The sequence below is a fragment of the Camarhynchus parvulus genome, chromosome 2, assembly GCF_901933205.1.
Source record: "Camarhynchus parvulus chromosome 2, STF_HiC, whole genome shotgun sequence".
NCBI classification, from domain to species: Eukaryota; Metazoa; Chordata; class Aves; order Passeriformes; family Thraupidae; genus Camarhynchus; species Camarhynchus parvulus.
The window spans coordinates 109,997,239-110,011,147 of NC_044572.1; the positions used below are offsets into that span (position 1 = coordinate 109,997,239).

The 13,909-nt window shown below is 36.0% G+C and overlaps 1 protein-coding gene across 3 annotated transcripts in view; it reads right to left on the reverse strand.

The window, feature by feature from the left end:
• PRKDC (protein kinase, DNA-activated, catalytic subunit) overlaps positions 1-13,909 on the reverse strand; it is an 83,233-nt gene that overhangs the window by 37,728 nt on the left and 31,596 nt on the right. For all 3 annotated transcript variants that reach the window (XM_030970865.1, XM_030970860.1, XM_030970872.1), the window contains 16 exons: positions 12,421-12,606; positions 11,389-11,493; positions 10,250-10,417; positions 9,822-9,949; positions 8,636-8,843; positions 7,363-7,541; positions 6,153-6,321; positions 5,580-5,645; positions 5,063-5,135; positions 4,693-4,841; positions 3,341-3,478; positions 3,025-3,144; positions 2,003-2,146; positions 1,625-1,776; positions 919-1,050; positions 347-458 (listed from right to left, as the gene is read on the reverse strand). In XM_030970865.1, the coding sequence (XP_030826725.1) occupies positions 347-458; positions 919-1,050; positions 1,625-1,776; positions 2,003-2,146; positions 3,025-3,144; positions 3,341-3,478; positions 4,693-4,841; positions 5,063-5,135; positions 5,580-5,645; positions 6,153-6,321; positions 7,363-7,541; positions 8,636-8,843; positions 9,822-9,949; positions 10,250-10,417; positions 11,389-11,493; positions 12,421-12,606 (2,229 nt within the window). The remainder of the gene's footprint in view (positions 1-346; positions 459-918; positions 1,051-1,624; positions 1,777-2,002; positions 2,147-3,024; positions 3,145-3,340; positions 3,479-4,692; positions 4,842-5,062; positions 5,136-5,579; positions 5,646-6,152; positions 6,322-7,362; positions 7,542-8,635; positions 8,844-9,821; positions 9,950-10,249; positions 10,418-11,388; positions 11,494-12,420; positions 12,607-13,909) is intronic.

Consider the following 13,909-nt stretch of genomic DNA (forward strand, 5'->3'; position numbering starts at 1 on the left):
AGATACAGTTATTCAAAAGGTAGTTCCAAACCTCCCAACCTGTTCTCCTTTTCATCTTAAAACCCCCAACTTTAAAACATACTGTGCTAGTGTTGCTGGCTGGCAAAAGTTGAACAAAGCCTCAGAAAGAGATCATTCACTGTCAGCTCCAAAAGAGCAAGGCAAAAACTCTGCACTTAGTCTGCCCTCAAATTCTTTTCTTGTTGAGTTAGTAGTTTGAATTTTTAATTATTCTGACCACTGAGTTTTAAATACATTCATTTTTGGATCTGAATTGAGTAGTCATATTAAAGATTAATATAAAATTAAGACAGGAAAGGTCAAATGCAAAATAGAGTTCACTTACATTTTCTCTCTCAGCAATGTATTGAAGAGCAAGTCCCAAAACTTCTGCTGCAGCTGCATAAACTTCTCTATACTTTAGTAGGCCCATGTTGCTGGTCAAAGCTTGAAAATACCTAGCACAAAAGATAGATCTGCTGTAAGCCACTGCTCCAGCACACAACTTTAAACTGAAGCAAAAAATTCATACGAGCTGCCCACAGTCACAGTGACTGCTTTCAGAAGAGCTGAATACAGTACAACATGCATTTTCCACTTGCAGTGTCTCAAATCTCTGCTTTAGCAATTCCTGACTCCGAATTTCCACAAACTGCAGCCTGGCACCCACTGTAGAAAAGGGTACAACCTTCTAGATACTTTCCCAAATAAATGTGGTCTGCAATTTGTAGATAGGGAAGTATTGCTATATATATATATATATACACACACATATATATGTATGGCAAATATTATTTGCCAGATGATAGCAAAGGATTCCAAAGAACAAGCTCCCACACCTCCTGTTGACAAATTAAACTTGCTCTCTTTGGCTTAAAATTTTTTTCAAGATCATTCACAAAAAACTGCATTTCTCACCTGGCACGATCTATTTCACACTTTGGGTCAAAGGGTGGCAAATTGTTAGCTAGAACAATTCCCAGCAGCTGAATTCCCACTGAATTATCCTTTGTATCAGGGTCTCCACTAGAAAACTTTAGAAATATTAAACTGTTGGATAAAAACACAAAAGCAATGATATACATGAAAACCCCAAAACAGAGACACCGTAAGTCATTCACTGTCTTTGTATACAGGGATTTACATGCACACATACAGCCCATCAAAGAGATATTGTCAGAAAGCAGTAGATATTTAGCTTCAATGAAGAAGCCTTTGCAAAGAAACCCACACCAAAACAACTGAAAAGAGATTGTAAGCCCACACAAATGCTTGTGACATGTTCACAAGCATTGCAGATAGCACAAGTCTTAATAAGACAGCACCAATATTCAGTGATAACATTCAAAACTTCAAATAAAAAATGTCTTTGCAGAGATTACTCCTGCTTTTGTTGCTGCTGCTATAACCTTTTATGTGTTTTCCCATGTATCTCTCCTTGTTGTTTTACAAATTAATTTACAATCTTTAGAGAGTTTAGTTCTGAAGTTCTGCTGTTCACTGTAGGGACAAAAAGTTTACTATTGCAGCTGAATTTACCTAATTTACCTTCCCATGCCCTTTGATACCATTCACTTATATTTTTGATATATTGATAAAGGAAAGCAATTGTCCAAGTGCTTACCTGTAAGGTATGGAGAGACAGTTCTTCCAACACTCTATAACAGTTTTTATGATTTCCAGATTGTGCCTGAACACAGCTCTTTTTGGGTGAAATGCATTCTTCATTAAGAATTCAAGCAATCTGTTAGCCAAAATCTCATCCTTAATATTCCCCTACAAAAACCAGGACCAAAAATAAACATAGTGACTCCGAGAAGACATATATTGTTTTATGAAAGCAAGTAAGTAAACAATTTATGTTTGAAGTTAATATGCAAAAGAATTGTAAAATGTAAAAGTGGACTGATGCATACAATTATTTAAGAGCATAAAAACAAATTCAATCATTCTTTACCAAACAGTCACAATAACAATAAAAATTAATTTCATAATTCCTTACTTTGGGAGTGGCTACACTCGTCCAGGAAAGGATTGTAGCTACTATTTCTACTACCATGTAATGAATCCCTTCCCCTCCATTATTTCCAGAAACAACAAGCTGCAGCAATGGACCAAGCCAGTGCTTTGCATAAGGCCGGAATACCTACAGGGAATCAAAGAAAAAGTACAAATTACCCAATTATTTAGCAACCTGTTGTTCAATGAACATTAGTGGTAAGACTGCTAAACCAACCTCTTTAGGACTTTGCTCAAACCCTGAGGAAACAACCATAAACATTTTAAAATAAAAAGTATCCATAGCTACATTTCTCACTTTTGCTTAGAAATCTTTAACCATAGAAAGTGAATTATTTCACTAGAGCACAGACAGTATGGCTCTCCCTTAGAATATCTGTCTGTAAAGGATTTGAAAGGGTATGTCATTCATCTACCCTTCCTCTTCAGAGAGCTTTACTAAGAAAGTAGCGTTGAACAGATATAAAGGTTATTGAATTAATCCTGAAATTCAGCATTTTTGGATTTGGAATATTCCAGACAGAATCATTATACTTTAAAATCATTGTATGAAGTAGGTTGAGAATGTTTTACCCAAGAATGAGAGTTAGAAAACCTTGCTTCTCAAGCAAACACATGTTGTGCTATCTTAGTATCTTTCTGCAACAAGGACACCATTTAGCTCAAAGTGTTTCTATAGGACTCATCTGTGCCCACTAATAAAACATTGTATTTGCTCCTGTGAAGATGGAAAGTATAATCAACCCCACCTCTTGCCTAGTATCAATGAATACACTACTTGTGTTTCCAGAAGAGACACACTGTGGACATCCTCTAGTTATAGAATATGGGAGAAGAAGTATTGATAATGCATTGAAAATACTTGCACTATCTGGAATTTTGGGCCATAAATGCATTCCCTTTTATCAAGGCAAACTACTCAATTTGAATGCCCCAAAGGTCTCAGTTGAAATATTTTACCCTGCAAGTGTTACACATTTGATATTATGAATAAAAATTACTCACATCCTCAGTATTAACAATTAGTTTTGCTATGAAGAGGCGAATATTTAATGGTACTGATGGGTTTCCTAATTTGCCATGAAGAAATTTCATCCAAAGAGGAAGATCTACTGGAACTGCCCCCTGAAATTTAGAAGAGATGAGCAAAAATCAAATCACGTCTTGTACCCAACAGGCTTACCAACTCAAAAAGCCCCAAGCTCACACTACCCAGGTTTCTCTATAATATAGCCAAGAAAATAAATTAAGGGAATCAATCATGACTCTCTTTTCTTGGAAGTATTAATAGAAAAATGCCAACTTTTTAGTTAATACTGGCCTCCTCCACTTTGGGTGTGATCTGGTTCCTCTCCATATGTTTAATCAGAGAGGTCATAGAAGCCATACATTCATGTTGGTTGAATTCATCCATTTCCAGTTCCATCTCATCATTTAAAACCTTGTATTCTGTGGGCTCCTGAAAAAAAAAAAAAAGGTGTTACTATGGTTAATAACAGCACTGTGTTTTCTTTTAAATCCCAATCATGCCATGAGTCATTCTGATCTTATCTGTGCTTAGATTTGGCTACACACTCAGTGTGTGCAACTGGGATTACATTGATTACATCAAATGTGTTGTTCAAACAGACACCTCCCAAATGCATGCACCAGGTCTGCACATTCTTTACTTTTTGTGCCAACAGATGCCAACTTTATGCTACTCTGACTTTACTACCTGCCAGGACAGGTGTGGCAAATGCTGAAAGCAGGAGGAGTTAAGCTGAACCTCCAAGAAATAATCTCATTTCATAGCTCAAAGAATATATGAACACCTCTATTTTTATGGATGTGTTGTTTCACACTGACCAGCATCTGCAGCAGCTGTCTTTTACTACACAGAGTAAAAGAAAATTGTTTAGTTAGAAATTACAACATTACTAGGCAAACTAGAAGCATACTTCCTATCTCGCTTAACTTCCCTGCAGCTAAAACACCCCCTTGCTCCAAAACATGGAAACAGTTATCTTCACCAATGTTGACAGTTCTTTTGACAGATTGTGTCTTCAGTATCTATGATACTTTTACAAGCTTTGTTTCTTAGCACATATCTATTCTAACACCATTACTGTTGCATCCTTCTGCATTCCTTGATTGCAGAAGGAACACAACCTCAAGTCTTTGCTGAAAGAACAACATTTAATATCTCCCAAGAGCAACAGTTAAATACAAGGTGCCACAACAACAGAAAAAGAAAAATAATTGTTTGATTATTTATTTTATCCAAGTGATACAGCCAGTTCTGTCACAGACCAATCAAAGGGGGAAATGAGGAAACCAGATGCCTAACAGCAAAACATAACCATCAGAGGATGGTTATGCATCAGAGGAAGGTTATGTGCCTGAGTGCAGTACAAACCATCTTTTTACAACTCAGGCTGGACTTCACTCACACAACTCAGCTTTAGAAACCCAATGGAGCATTATTTTTCTTCAGCTGTAGACAGTGGAGAGGAAAAAAGAAAAGTGACAGAAACCAGCTCAAGTCCCCTCCCTCATCTTCTGGAGGAACCCATTCTCAATCAGGTAGAACAAATACAGAAGACTATAAATTTCTCTTTCTCAAGCCCAATAAATGTATGCAATTCTTCAAAAACATAAAACTTTCTCACAGTACATAAGTCACTACATTACCTTTCTCCTGAAACGAGTGCTGCCAGCTGTAACGTCTTGGGAGCTGTAAGAAAAGCCTTGGACTCCAGTAGAAAAATCAAACTGACTCATTTCCTCACTCAAACTGCTATCCATCATGTATGATGAAGAAGCTAAATACTTGGGTTCATCTAGACAGGAAAGAAGAACAGTCCATTAATCAAGGTAATTATGAGAAACAAGCCTTTACTGCCCACTAAAACTTGAGGGTAGGTAGGAACTGACTGTTAGATGAAATACATTGAACACTTATTTGTTCCTGCTATTGTAGAAGCCAGTGAAGAACACATCAAGAAACACTATATGGCAGGTAAGAAAGCATTTTTTTCATCACCATAAATGACTTTCATACCTTGGCTGCTATTCCCTGCATCCCTGGCCTCCTTCCTAATAGCAATGTACCGCTTCTTCCTTTCCAGAGGCACCTAAACAGCAAGAAATAAAGTTCTAATTACTTAATTTTTAAAAATAGTTAATTAATTTTAAAAAATACTGATTACTTACACTTTTTATTTACAGAGATACAAAAAAATGATTAAAACCATTTGACATGAATGGAAATGTCATGCTGTAAATTCTTATTATTAATGCTACAGAGAAACAACTGATTTTTTTTATTCCAACAGCCATTCACTATCAAAGTAAGTACACTAAGAAGTATGTTAAAAGTTATGTGCATTATAGGTCTGTTCCACATTTCAGGTCTGGATTTCTCTCAGAAAGACATATTTTAAATAATTAGAGGAATACTCAATTTTTTGTATCCTCTTTCTCCATATATGAGAATTGACCTCATCTTCAGTAACTACACTGTTAAAGTCATATCCTTTTCTTAGTTAGAAACACCAAAGGCCAGAAATTTCACTCACCTCAATTTCAACAGGAAATGTATACTCACGCTTCAGGTCTATCAAATTTTCAAAAATCAGCAAGTTCTGCAAAAAGCATGTTTTGAAATAGCAAAATTATAATGCTGCGCACAATAACAATTGCTTTGAATATATTTTATTTCTTCTTTAAAAAAATTCAACAGATCATTGTACAGCATAGAAAGTGTGGCATATTTTCTCTTCTACATCAGTACTCTAAAAAGAATTTTGCTACTTAACCACTCAAGAATTCATATCACAGAATGTGCTCTGTAAAAAGGTCTCTCTTATTCAAGTATATTCCAAGCACTGGAAAAGTTAAACAATAGGGGCTTTTTCCTCTTATTATAGAAAATGGATTGGGAGTGGAAGGAAAACAGCATCACTACTTCACCCATTCCCAAACAGCTGGTAAAACTTTCATCAGCTACCACTCCTTCTATTGCCTCACTGGGTAGTTTGTTAGTATAATTGCACGTCATTCAGGTTTCATTCTTTGATTTATTGCCATCAGTAAAATCACTTTGTGTCTCATGCTCTGGAAGCCTTCTAATAGCAACAAAAGCTTCTCACCTTTTCTGATTTTTCTGAGAAAAGAAAGCCTTGATAAAATTTACTTTCAGTGAAGACACAGCTGATGACAGCAATAGCACAGTTATATGCTGCACAGTGATACTGTCTCCTCTTCTCCAGCAGCTGACTCTCTCCTGCCATGTTTTCTGTAAATGCATCATAGCACGACCTTAAACACAAACAGGCAAGAAAACACCATCAGAAGTCTTTCATTAAGCAGTACAAGAAGGCTTCCAATCAGAGACCAACAGAATTTCAAGGAAGCAGTATCCAATTAAACCACCTCAGACTTGTTCAAGTATCCTGCAGGTAAATGGAACCAAAATGGAACCATTCAGCAATGACAAAGAAAACCTCCCCAAGTATTTAGACAGGAGTCCTTAATGTCAGAAATGTGATGACAGGTTATGTTCAGATAAGATGAATGTTCATTTTGATGTATAAATTAACTTCTCTCATGGTCCTTTGCCAAAAAATTATGAATGGACATGCATGCTAAGGTATTTTATGGATTAGAAGAAATAGTTTAGATGTGATTTTTAAAGGTCTTTGGCACAAAGCCAGTTATAGATCTGCAAATCATAGCCAAGAAATTCTTTGAAGTCCTCATAGGACATAGTATTGTAAAACAAAAATCAAAACAAAACAAACAGCAATTCAGGCATCTTATTTTTTTCTCTGAATATTAAACAAAAGAAACAATACAAATTAAAATATATATTCAGTATTTCTCTTTTGTCCCCCTTTGTAATGATGATCAATCCAATTACTCCTACTGGGTGTGCTGCTCTATTATGAAATGCAAATAAAAATCAATCCCATCTTCTCATCAGTCATATAAATACCAATTTTGCAATACAGAGCCATACTCCACATAGAAGCGTGAGTATATTGAAACTAAAGTTGTGAAAACACAAATTAAAGGCTAAGAATCATACTGAAAAGTTAAAATAAATGTACAAGCTCAACAAATTAAAAAAAAAAACCTACAAAAGTAGGAGGCAAAGGTTATTGTAACACAGGATTTACACTACAGATAATTCTATCGAACTCAAGATTGTGTATTTAATTTAAAATCAAAAGCTACGTAAGAGATTATATTTACCCTTGAACAAAACCATCTTTTGCTTCATATGGCCTACTTAAAAAAGAATATTTGGTCAAAACGTCATCAGAAATATAAAGTAAATAAAATAAACTATCGTCTTACTTTATTAGTGTCTTGGTAAGTTCATTTCCTTCTACACTCATGGAGCCACGGTAAGCTTGGTTAATTTTAGAGTCCTTGGAATAAACTTCCTCTTTTGAAAGACGCACATACATCACCTCTAGCAGCTTATAATACCCCATTTTCTTGGTAACTTGTGTATCAAAAGTATGTTCATGGGACTAGAAACAAAGAAGCAGAATCTCAGAAGGAAATTTCCTGACTCTTGTCCTTTCTAATAGTTCCGCAGTTAAATTTCTTAGACAGCCTTCAGCTTACTTCTACCTTCTAAAACAGAGAAAAGAGCTGATGATACTAAAAGACTGACAGATTCTGAGTTCCCGTGTAGTGCAGTTACTAAAACTGGTCGGCCCATGCTTGTCTGGTGAGATCTCTTTACTATAACTGGCCTGAATTTTTATAGGGATACTGGAGGAAAATAAGCAGAGTACCAAGTGACAGCTCAGACTCATCACACATGTAAGCAAAACACACATTGCCATCATCCTTGGTGTCATTCATGAGTTTCTTTATACACCTCATTTTGGTGCCAACACTTACAGCAAAAAGAACATGGTGTGGGTGACTCTACATAGATCATAGTTTTAGCATTTTGTTTCAATAGCTATAACTAAACTTTGGCAATTTCAGCGTCTTGCTCATCCTGCTGCCTGTGAACATGCACCAGGAAAACCATGGGACTGAAGAACTATAGCAAGAGGAGAGACCTTGACTGGCAACAAGATCATTGCATGCAACTATACTCTTAAATTGGAAAAAAGGCTGTAAACAGGGAAAGGAAGATATGTGCTCCTAATCCCTTGCTGAAGAACCTTTGCAATGATTACAGGTGTATTTCTTTCTCTAGAAGTAACGTACTTAATTTCAGAGCTTTCATTATGGAGCTTTCATGACTGAAAACCTCTCCCACCATATAGTAACAGGCTACAATTTTACATAGCTTTTATATTTCAATGTTACAATGGGTTTTTGCTTTTGAGAAACCCCTTCAGATATATACAGATAACGTTCCAACTTCAATTTTTACATACAGTAGATATGCAAACAAGCATTAACTCCAAAGGAACAATGTGTTGGGGAATAAATAAAAGTTTATCAGTAATAATCAAATTCTATAAGTGTTCTAGGATACAGAAACTAGAAATCAAACCGTTTTTATCAGTGCTTCATTCAAAGTTCAGCAAAATGTACACACCAACATCAACACTTTCTTAGAATTCCCTAACCTGAATAAAAAAAAAAAAGTAATTCATACCTTTGTAAACCTGGAATTAAGTGTATCCATAGCCTCTACTATAATCTTGCCAAAGAATACTCTCAGTGCATCCAAGCTGCAGTGCCACAGGAGAGTGAGGAGGGAGCGATCCACAAACGCTTGGCGAGCAGCATTTGAAAGAAGCTCCTCACTTCGGAACATTTTGTGAACAGTGTCCAACAGTAGCACTTGCTTGTCAGTGGGGCTCCTAAACAAGATGGAAATCTCAAAATGGAAACTCTTTCACCAGACTTCACTTATGTCTCACACCCTTAGGACATTTAGATTTTTTACTGACTGCATTCATGCCCTCTTGGGTTATCCTACAAGACATGCAAGATCTTGGCTGAACTACCAAATATTATGCATCCCTCAAAAAAGCCCACCTCTGCTTCTTAGTCTGCAAGAGATGGCAAACTTGTTTGTGTATCTTTAATAAATTAATACTAAAGGAAACATTAACCTTCTCAGTTCCTTTTCACTAAACAACCTAAAAAAAATTAATCCAGTAAATGTGAGATATGTAGGCAAACCAAAGGAAAAAAAGAACTGTGGCTATCAAGTGTTCCAGTACTAGATGATCTGCTATTCTGAATAATTTTATTATAGCAAAAATTTCAAAAATGGGATATGGTCATAAGGTAAATGACTTTGTCCAGGAAACTACATGCTCCACTACAGTCACTACTCAACAGCCTATCAAAAATTGGAATGTTGGTTTTGGAAGAGATACTGAATACCTCTTCTGTGGAGAGAGCATGTTTGAGTCTACAATTTACCCTGGAATTATTCAATTAAGTAAGTGCATTGTTGTATTTTCAAAGGGGTTAGGTACTATCAGCTTAAGTGATCATACAATAAGTGATCAGTGGTTATATAGGGATAGCAAATATACAACAAACAAGTGCTATTTAAAACTGGATTATCTCAGAACAAGTTTATTTACAGAAGGCTTTCCAAATTTGCACAGGCACTGGAAGTGTAATCTGGAAACGGATGTCACTTGCTCACACTTTGGAAATACTTTGAAAATGTAAAGACAAAAGCAAAATCTGAATTAAAACTATTACATAAAACTTTATAGTGTAAATAATCACTATTATAAGTACAATAAAATACAAGCAGCACATTTGCTTCAGCAAAAATTCAATGAGAACAAGCACAAAATCCAGTGGACTAAACTCACCTTCTGGAAATTCTTTTGAAGCTGGCTTGAAATAAATCCTCCATGAAATGCCTGTGGTCCCTACAGAGGATTTCTGTCATCAGTTGCAACAACATTGGACTCTGAGACAATTCTAATGCATCTAAAAACTGAAGAAGCAGCAACACATCAGATGAAAAGCCACAGTGGATCAAATAATTCAGTCTAATGATGTAATTGTTTCTTAATACTGATCAGAAGCAGATGCACAGAAGTATGTGCATCTTTAATGTGCTTATTTAATGTGCTTCTGTAGATTCAATTTCTGGATAAAAACATAACCCAGAAACACAAAAGCTGATCTCCTCATGTGAACCAAAAATCTCTCCCTTTAATTCCAGATCCTATGAAACAGTTTCCAGACACAGTTCATTTTGGCTTCTAATTATGTATTCATTAAAAATACTGACCTTCTTAGTGCAGTCTACATAGTTATTGTGCTTCAAGGTTCCTTTGGGAAATTCATCAGACCTCATGGGAAAGTTGAAAGCTACAAGTTGATCCAGAGCATTCTTAAGGTCATTAAGCTTTTCTCCTGTCAAATTAGTGAAGAACGGGAGAATTATCACTGCTTGGCCCTGAAGAAAAAAAAAAAAAGCAAACATAAAAAAGAGACAGTTTCACACTAAAAAAATAAGTTATTCTTTAACTATGAAGCCAGTTGAATAGGACCACAAAACGGCAGCAGTGGCTGTTCTCACTGATTCAATGGCTTAGTGTACTAATAAAAATATGTTATGTAGCTGCTTTTCTTTCCAGTTTCTGGATCAGAAAACAGTCTTTAACTCTCATGTCACTGCTGAGTAAGAGTAAAAGCTAATTAATACCTCATGGCTGACATGGCTATAAATAATATCTCACTGTTCTTTTAAGCAAGCATTGATTCTCACATAAGTCACTGATTTAATACATCACCTTGTAGCTAAAGCAAAATCCCAAACTTTCTTTATTTTGAACGCACAGGAAAGTACAAAACTTTGCCTAATTAAAGGCAGGCTGGTTGAGAAACAACTACACAAAACTTCCATGAGTACACAATTTTTTATTACTCTAGTCCAACCAGCATCTTTTATAACTCTCAGTCTGCAGTACTCTATCTCCCTCTCCTGACCAAGCTGCATACAGCAGCTACTCCATCAGTACCAGTACTAATGGACAGATATGGATGTACAAATCATGACATGTGTTCATCATTTGACCCGTAGGAAATGCCCACTCCTTGCTAAAAGCCTGTTTAGCTGTCATTTCTCAAATGAACACTTGGGAGAACCCAACAACTTGCAACTGATGCTAATTTTTTCCTCTAAAATTTACATTCCTTTCTGCTGAGTAAGGGGAAAAAAAAAGCTCCTTAAACCAAAGCATGGCATCTATGATAGTGCCTTCTGTCTGAAGAACAAAAAGGATGATTTACAAGTTCTAGGATGTTGAACAGAAGACTAAAAATCCAGAAGTCCATGATAAAAATTAGGCCAAATAACAGAATTACATGAACAACTAACATTGTAAACCGGGCAGGGTAGGGAAGCTGCTGAAGTGAGCTATTTACCTTAAGATTTAAGCCTAAATTCTGATCAGTAAGTAGACTGGTATAGGTATTAAAAACAGCTGTAAATGCTTCATGATTGGTATTGAAAGAAACTGAAGAGTCTATCTGGAAAGACAGAAAAAAATAATAAATTTGGCGTTTTTTTAAGTAGTTAAAGAGATTTGTAATAAAGCATAATAAAAAGCCCTTGAGCTATAGAATTATTTATTTCCAAAAATACAATGAATTAACAGAAAGCACACACAGAGTGATTTTGGTTTTAAAAGAAGAACTATAAAAGCTCCTACACAGTACGAACAAAATCATGTTGGGTATTTTTCAACTCAAAAAAAATATTAATCTCCTTCTGAAAGCCAAATTTCCTACTGGCCATGTCAGTGCCAGCTAATCCAGCAATACAGTTCACATTCTGCGTCCTAACACGTCCCTTTAAAATAATTCAAGTTTCAAATAAATAATTATAAAAAATAAAAATTATGCTCAACAGTTATCAGTGAGCGTATTTGTGCACAACTACTTTTTACAAGTGCCTACAAAAATCCCAAAAGGATAAGTAGAAAATTATGTTTTCAAAATAGAGAAAAAAGGCCCAGACCAAAATCTCAGTATCACAGAAATTAAATGTGTAAAGTAAAGATAATTCTGCAGTTTGTTAATATGGGTAGAACCCCTCCACTGTGATTTTCTGGATGCCAACATGAAAAAGAATGTTCCAGAGACTACTCAGAGCTCACTTTCTGTACTTGTACCCATTCTCCAAAAGGAAAACAGGTACCTAAAACGTGAGAACAGCTTAAAAAAAAAAGGTGGTAGAGGGGAAGAAGAGCAATATCTAGTAATTTCCACCTGCCTCAAATTTTTTGGTACTTTGCTAATAAAAACACCCAGATTCTAACAAGGCCCAACTTTTCCCTTTTTTTCCTTTTTAGACCCCAAACATAAAACATTTGATCTGAACAGCATTTCTTGAAAACACAATGCAATCCCTACAGAACCAGAAAGGTTACCTGAAGTTCACAAAGCAGTACATACCTGCAGAACTTTTGCCAGCAGGGTCAGGAGTGCCATTTTGCTCTCAGCAGATGAACCTTTGGCCCACCAGCCATCCAGTTTCTCCCAGTTTCTTAGCACAGCTGTCACCAGTTTTGCTCCCTGCTGCTTGCGCAGAGCACGGTCCCTAAAGCTCTGATCTAACATGCCGTTCAAAATGCTCCCCACCTGGAAGGAAGAGCAACAGCTAAGATTCTTGCATCCCAAATGAAAGGATGATAGAATCACATCAGTGGTACAGGCAGTCATAAAAAAGAAGCATCACAAATCAATGCTAGATCTTAATCTCAAAAGGATGCATAGGAAAGGTCTCTGCAGGAAATTAATAAACCCATTCGTCTCAAAAAAAAAAAAAAGACATCTCTCCAATTTACTCCTGTTTCAGAGTACAATGCAGCAATTAGTTCCGATGCCTTTTGTGTATATATGGAGAAATAAATGATAATCCAGACTAAAGATCAATACTTGCTAATTTTAGTTAGTGTGAAGTTGAAAAATAGCACACATGCTAACTTATTCACATCCATTTTGAAAAGAAAAATAGCCCTTACAAAGCACATGTGAACTAAGTATGTTTGAAATCTCTTTTATTCAAAAACTAATAGTCACTATCATCTATCAGATACACTTAAAAGAATTAAAGTATTGTGGCATGCTCAGCACAGGAAACACTAGATAATCATCACCAGAAACAGCTTATTAAAACATACACCTTCCTCTACAGTCTAAACAAACAATTTTTGGTATCACCAAAAATGATACTACTTGGATGCAGCATGTCCAAGCATAACATTTTGGATTATAAATGAGTTAATTATTTTTAAAGGATGATTCTACTTTGCTGAGCATCTTTTCAATCAATAAGAAAAGCAGACTTTTGATTTTTTTGACCTTTCTGCTTGTCAGAAGCACTGAAGGAATACTTCTCAGTTCTGTTTCCTTCATGGCACTGAGTTCTACAAGTGCTGCAGACAAACAGGAAGAAGTCTGTTCAGCTAAACAAGCAGCGCTGAGACTGAGAACATGACAAAGTATCTCGTATTTGTTTCAGCCCAGGAGGGTTTTGAGTCTGTATGTCTCTCTTTTTAATACTCTGATCTAGCTCTACCCTAGTCCTGTGAACTAAATACCCATTAACAGTTGGAGTTTGTTTTTCAGTTTAGTTTTATCCAAAACAAATCCAAGTCACATGCTCTGGGACCATTCTGCAATGCAAAACAAAGAACAGTAAGTGGGTCCCTCCTTTAAAAGGACATTTTTGATGTGAAGTACTATGCAAAGACATCCTGAAATACATATCTCAGGATAGGTAATAGGTAAGCACTTTCCACTCAGTTTGATCTGAGATCATAGAGTAACGTTAGGTTGCCAAAGATCATGACAGTAGCACCAGTAGGTCAAGACAAAAAAACCCTGAAACTCAAACCAAAAACTTTTAATGCTGTTGAACTTCAATCCAATACACTTTTTC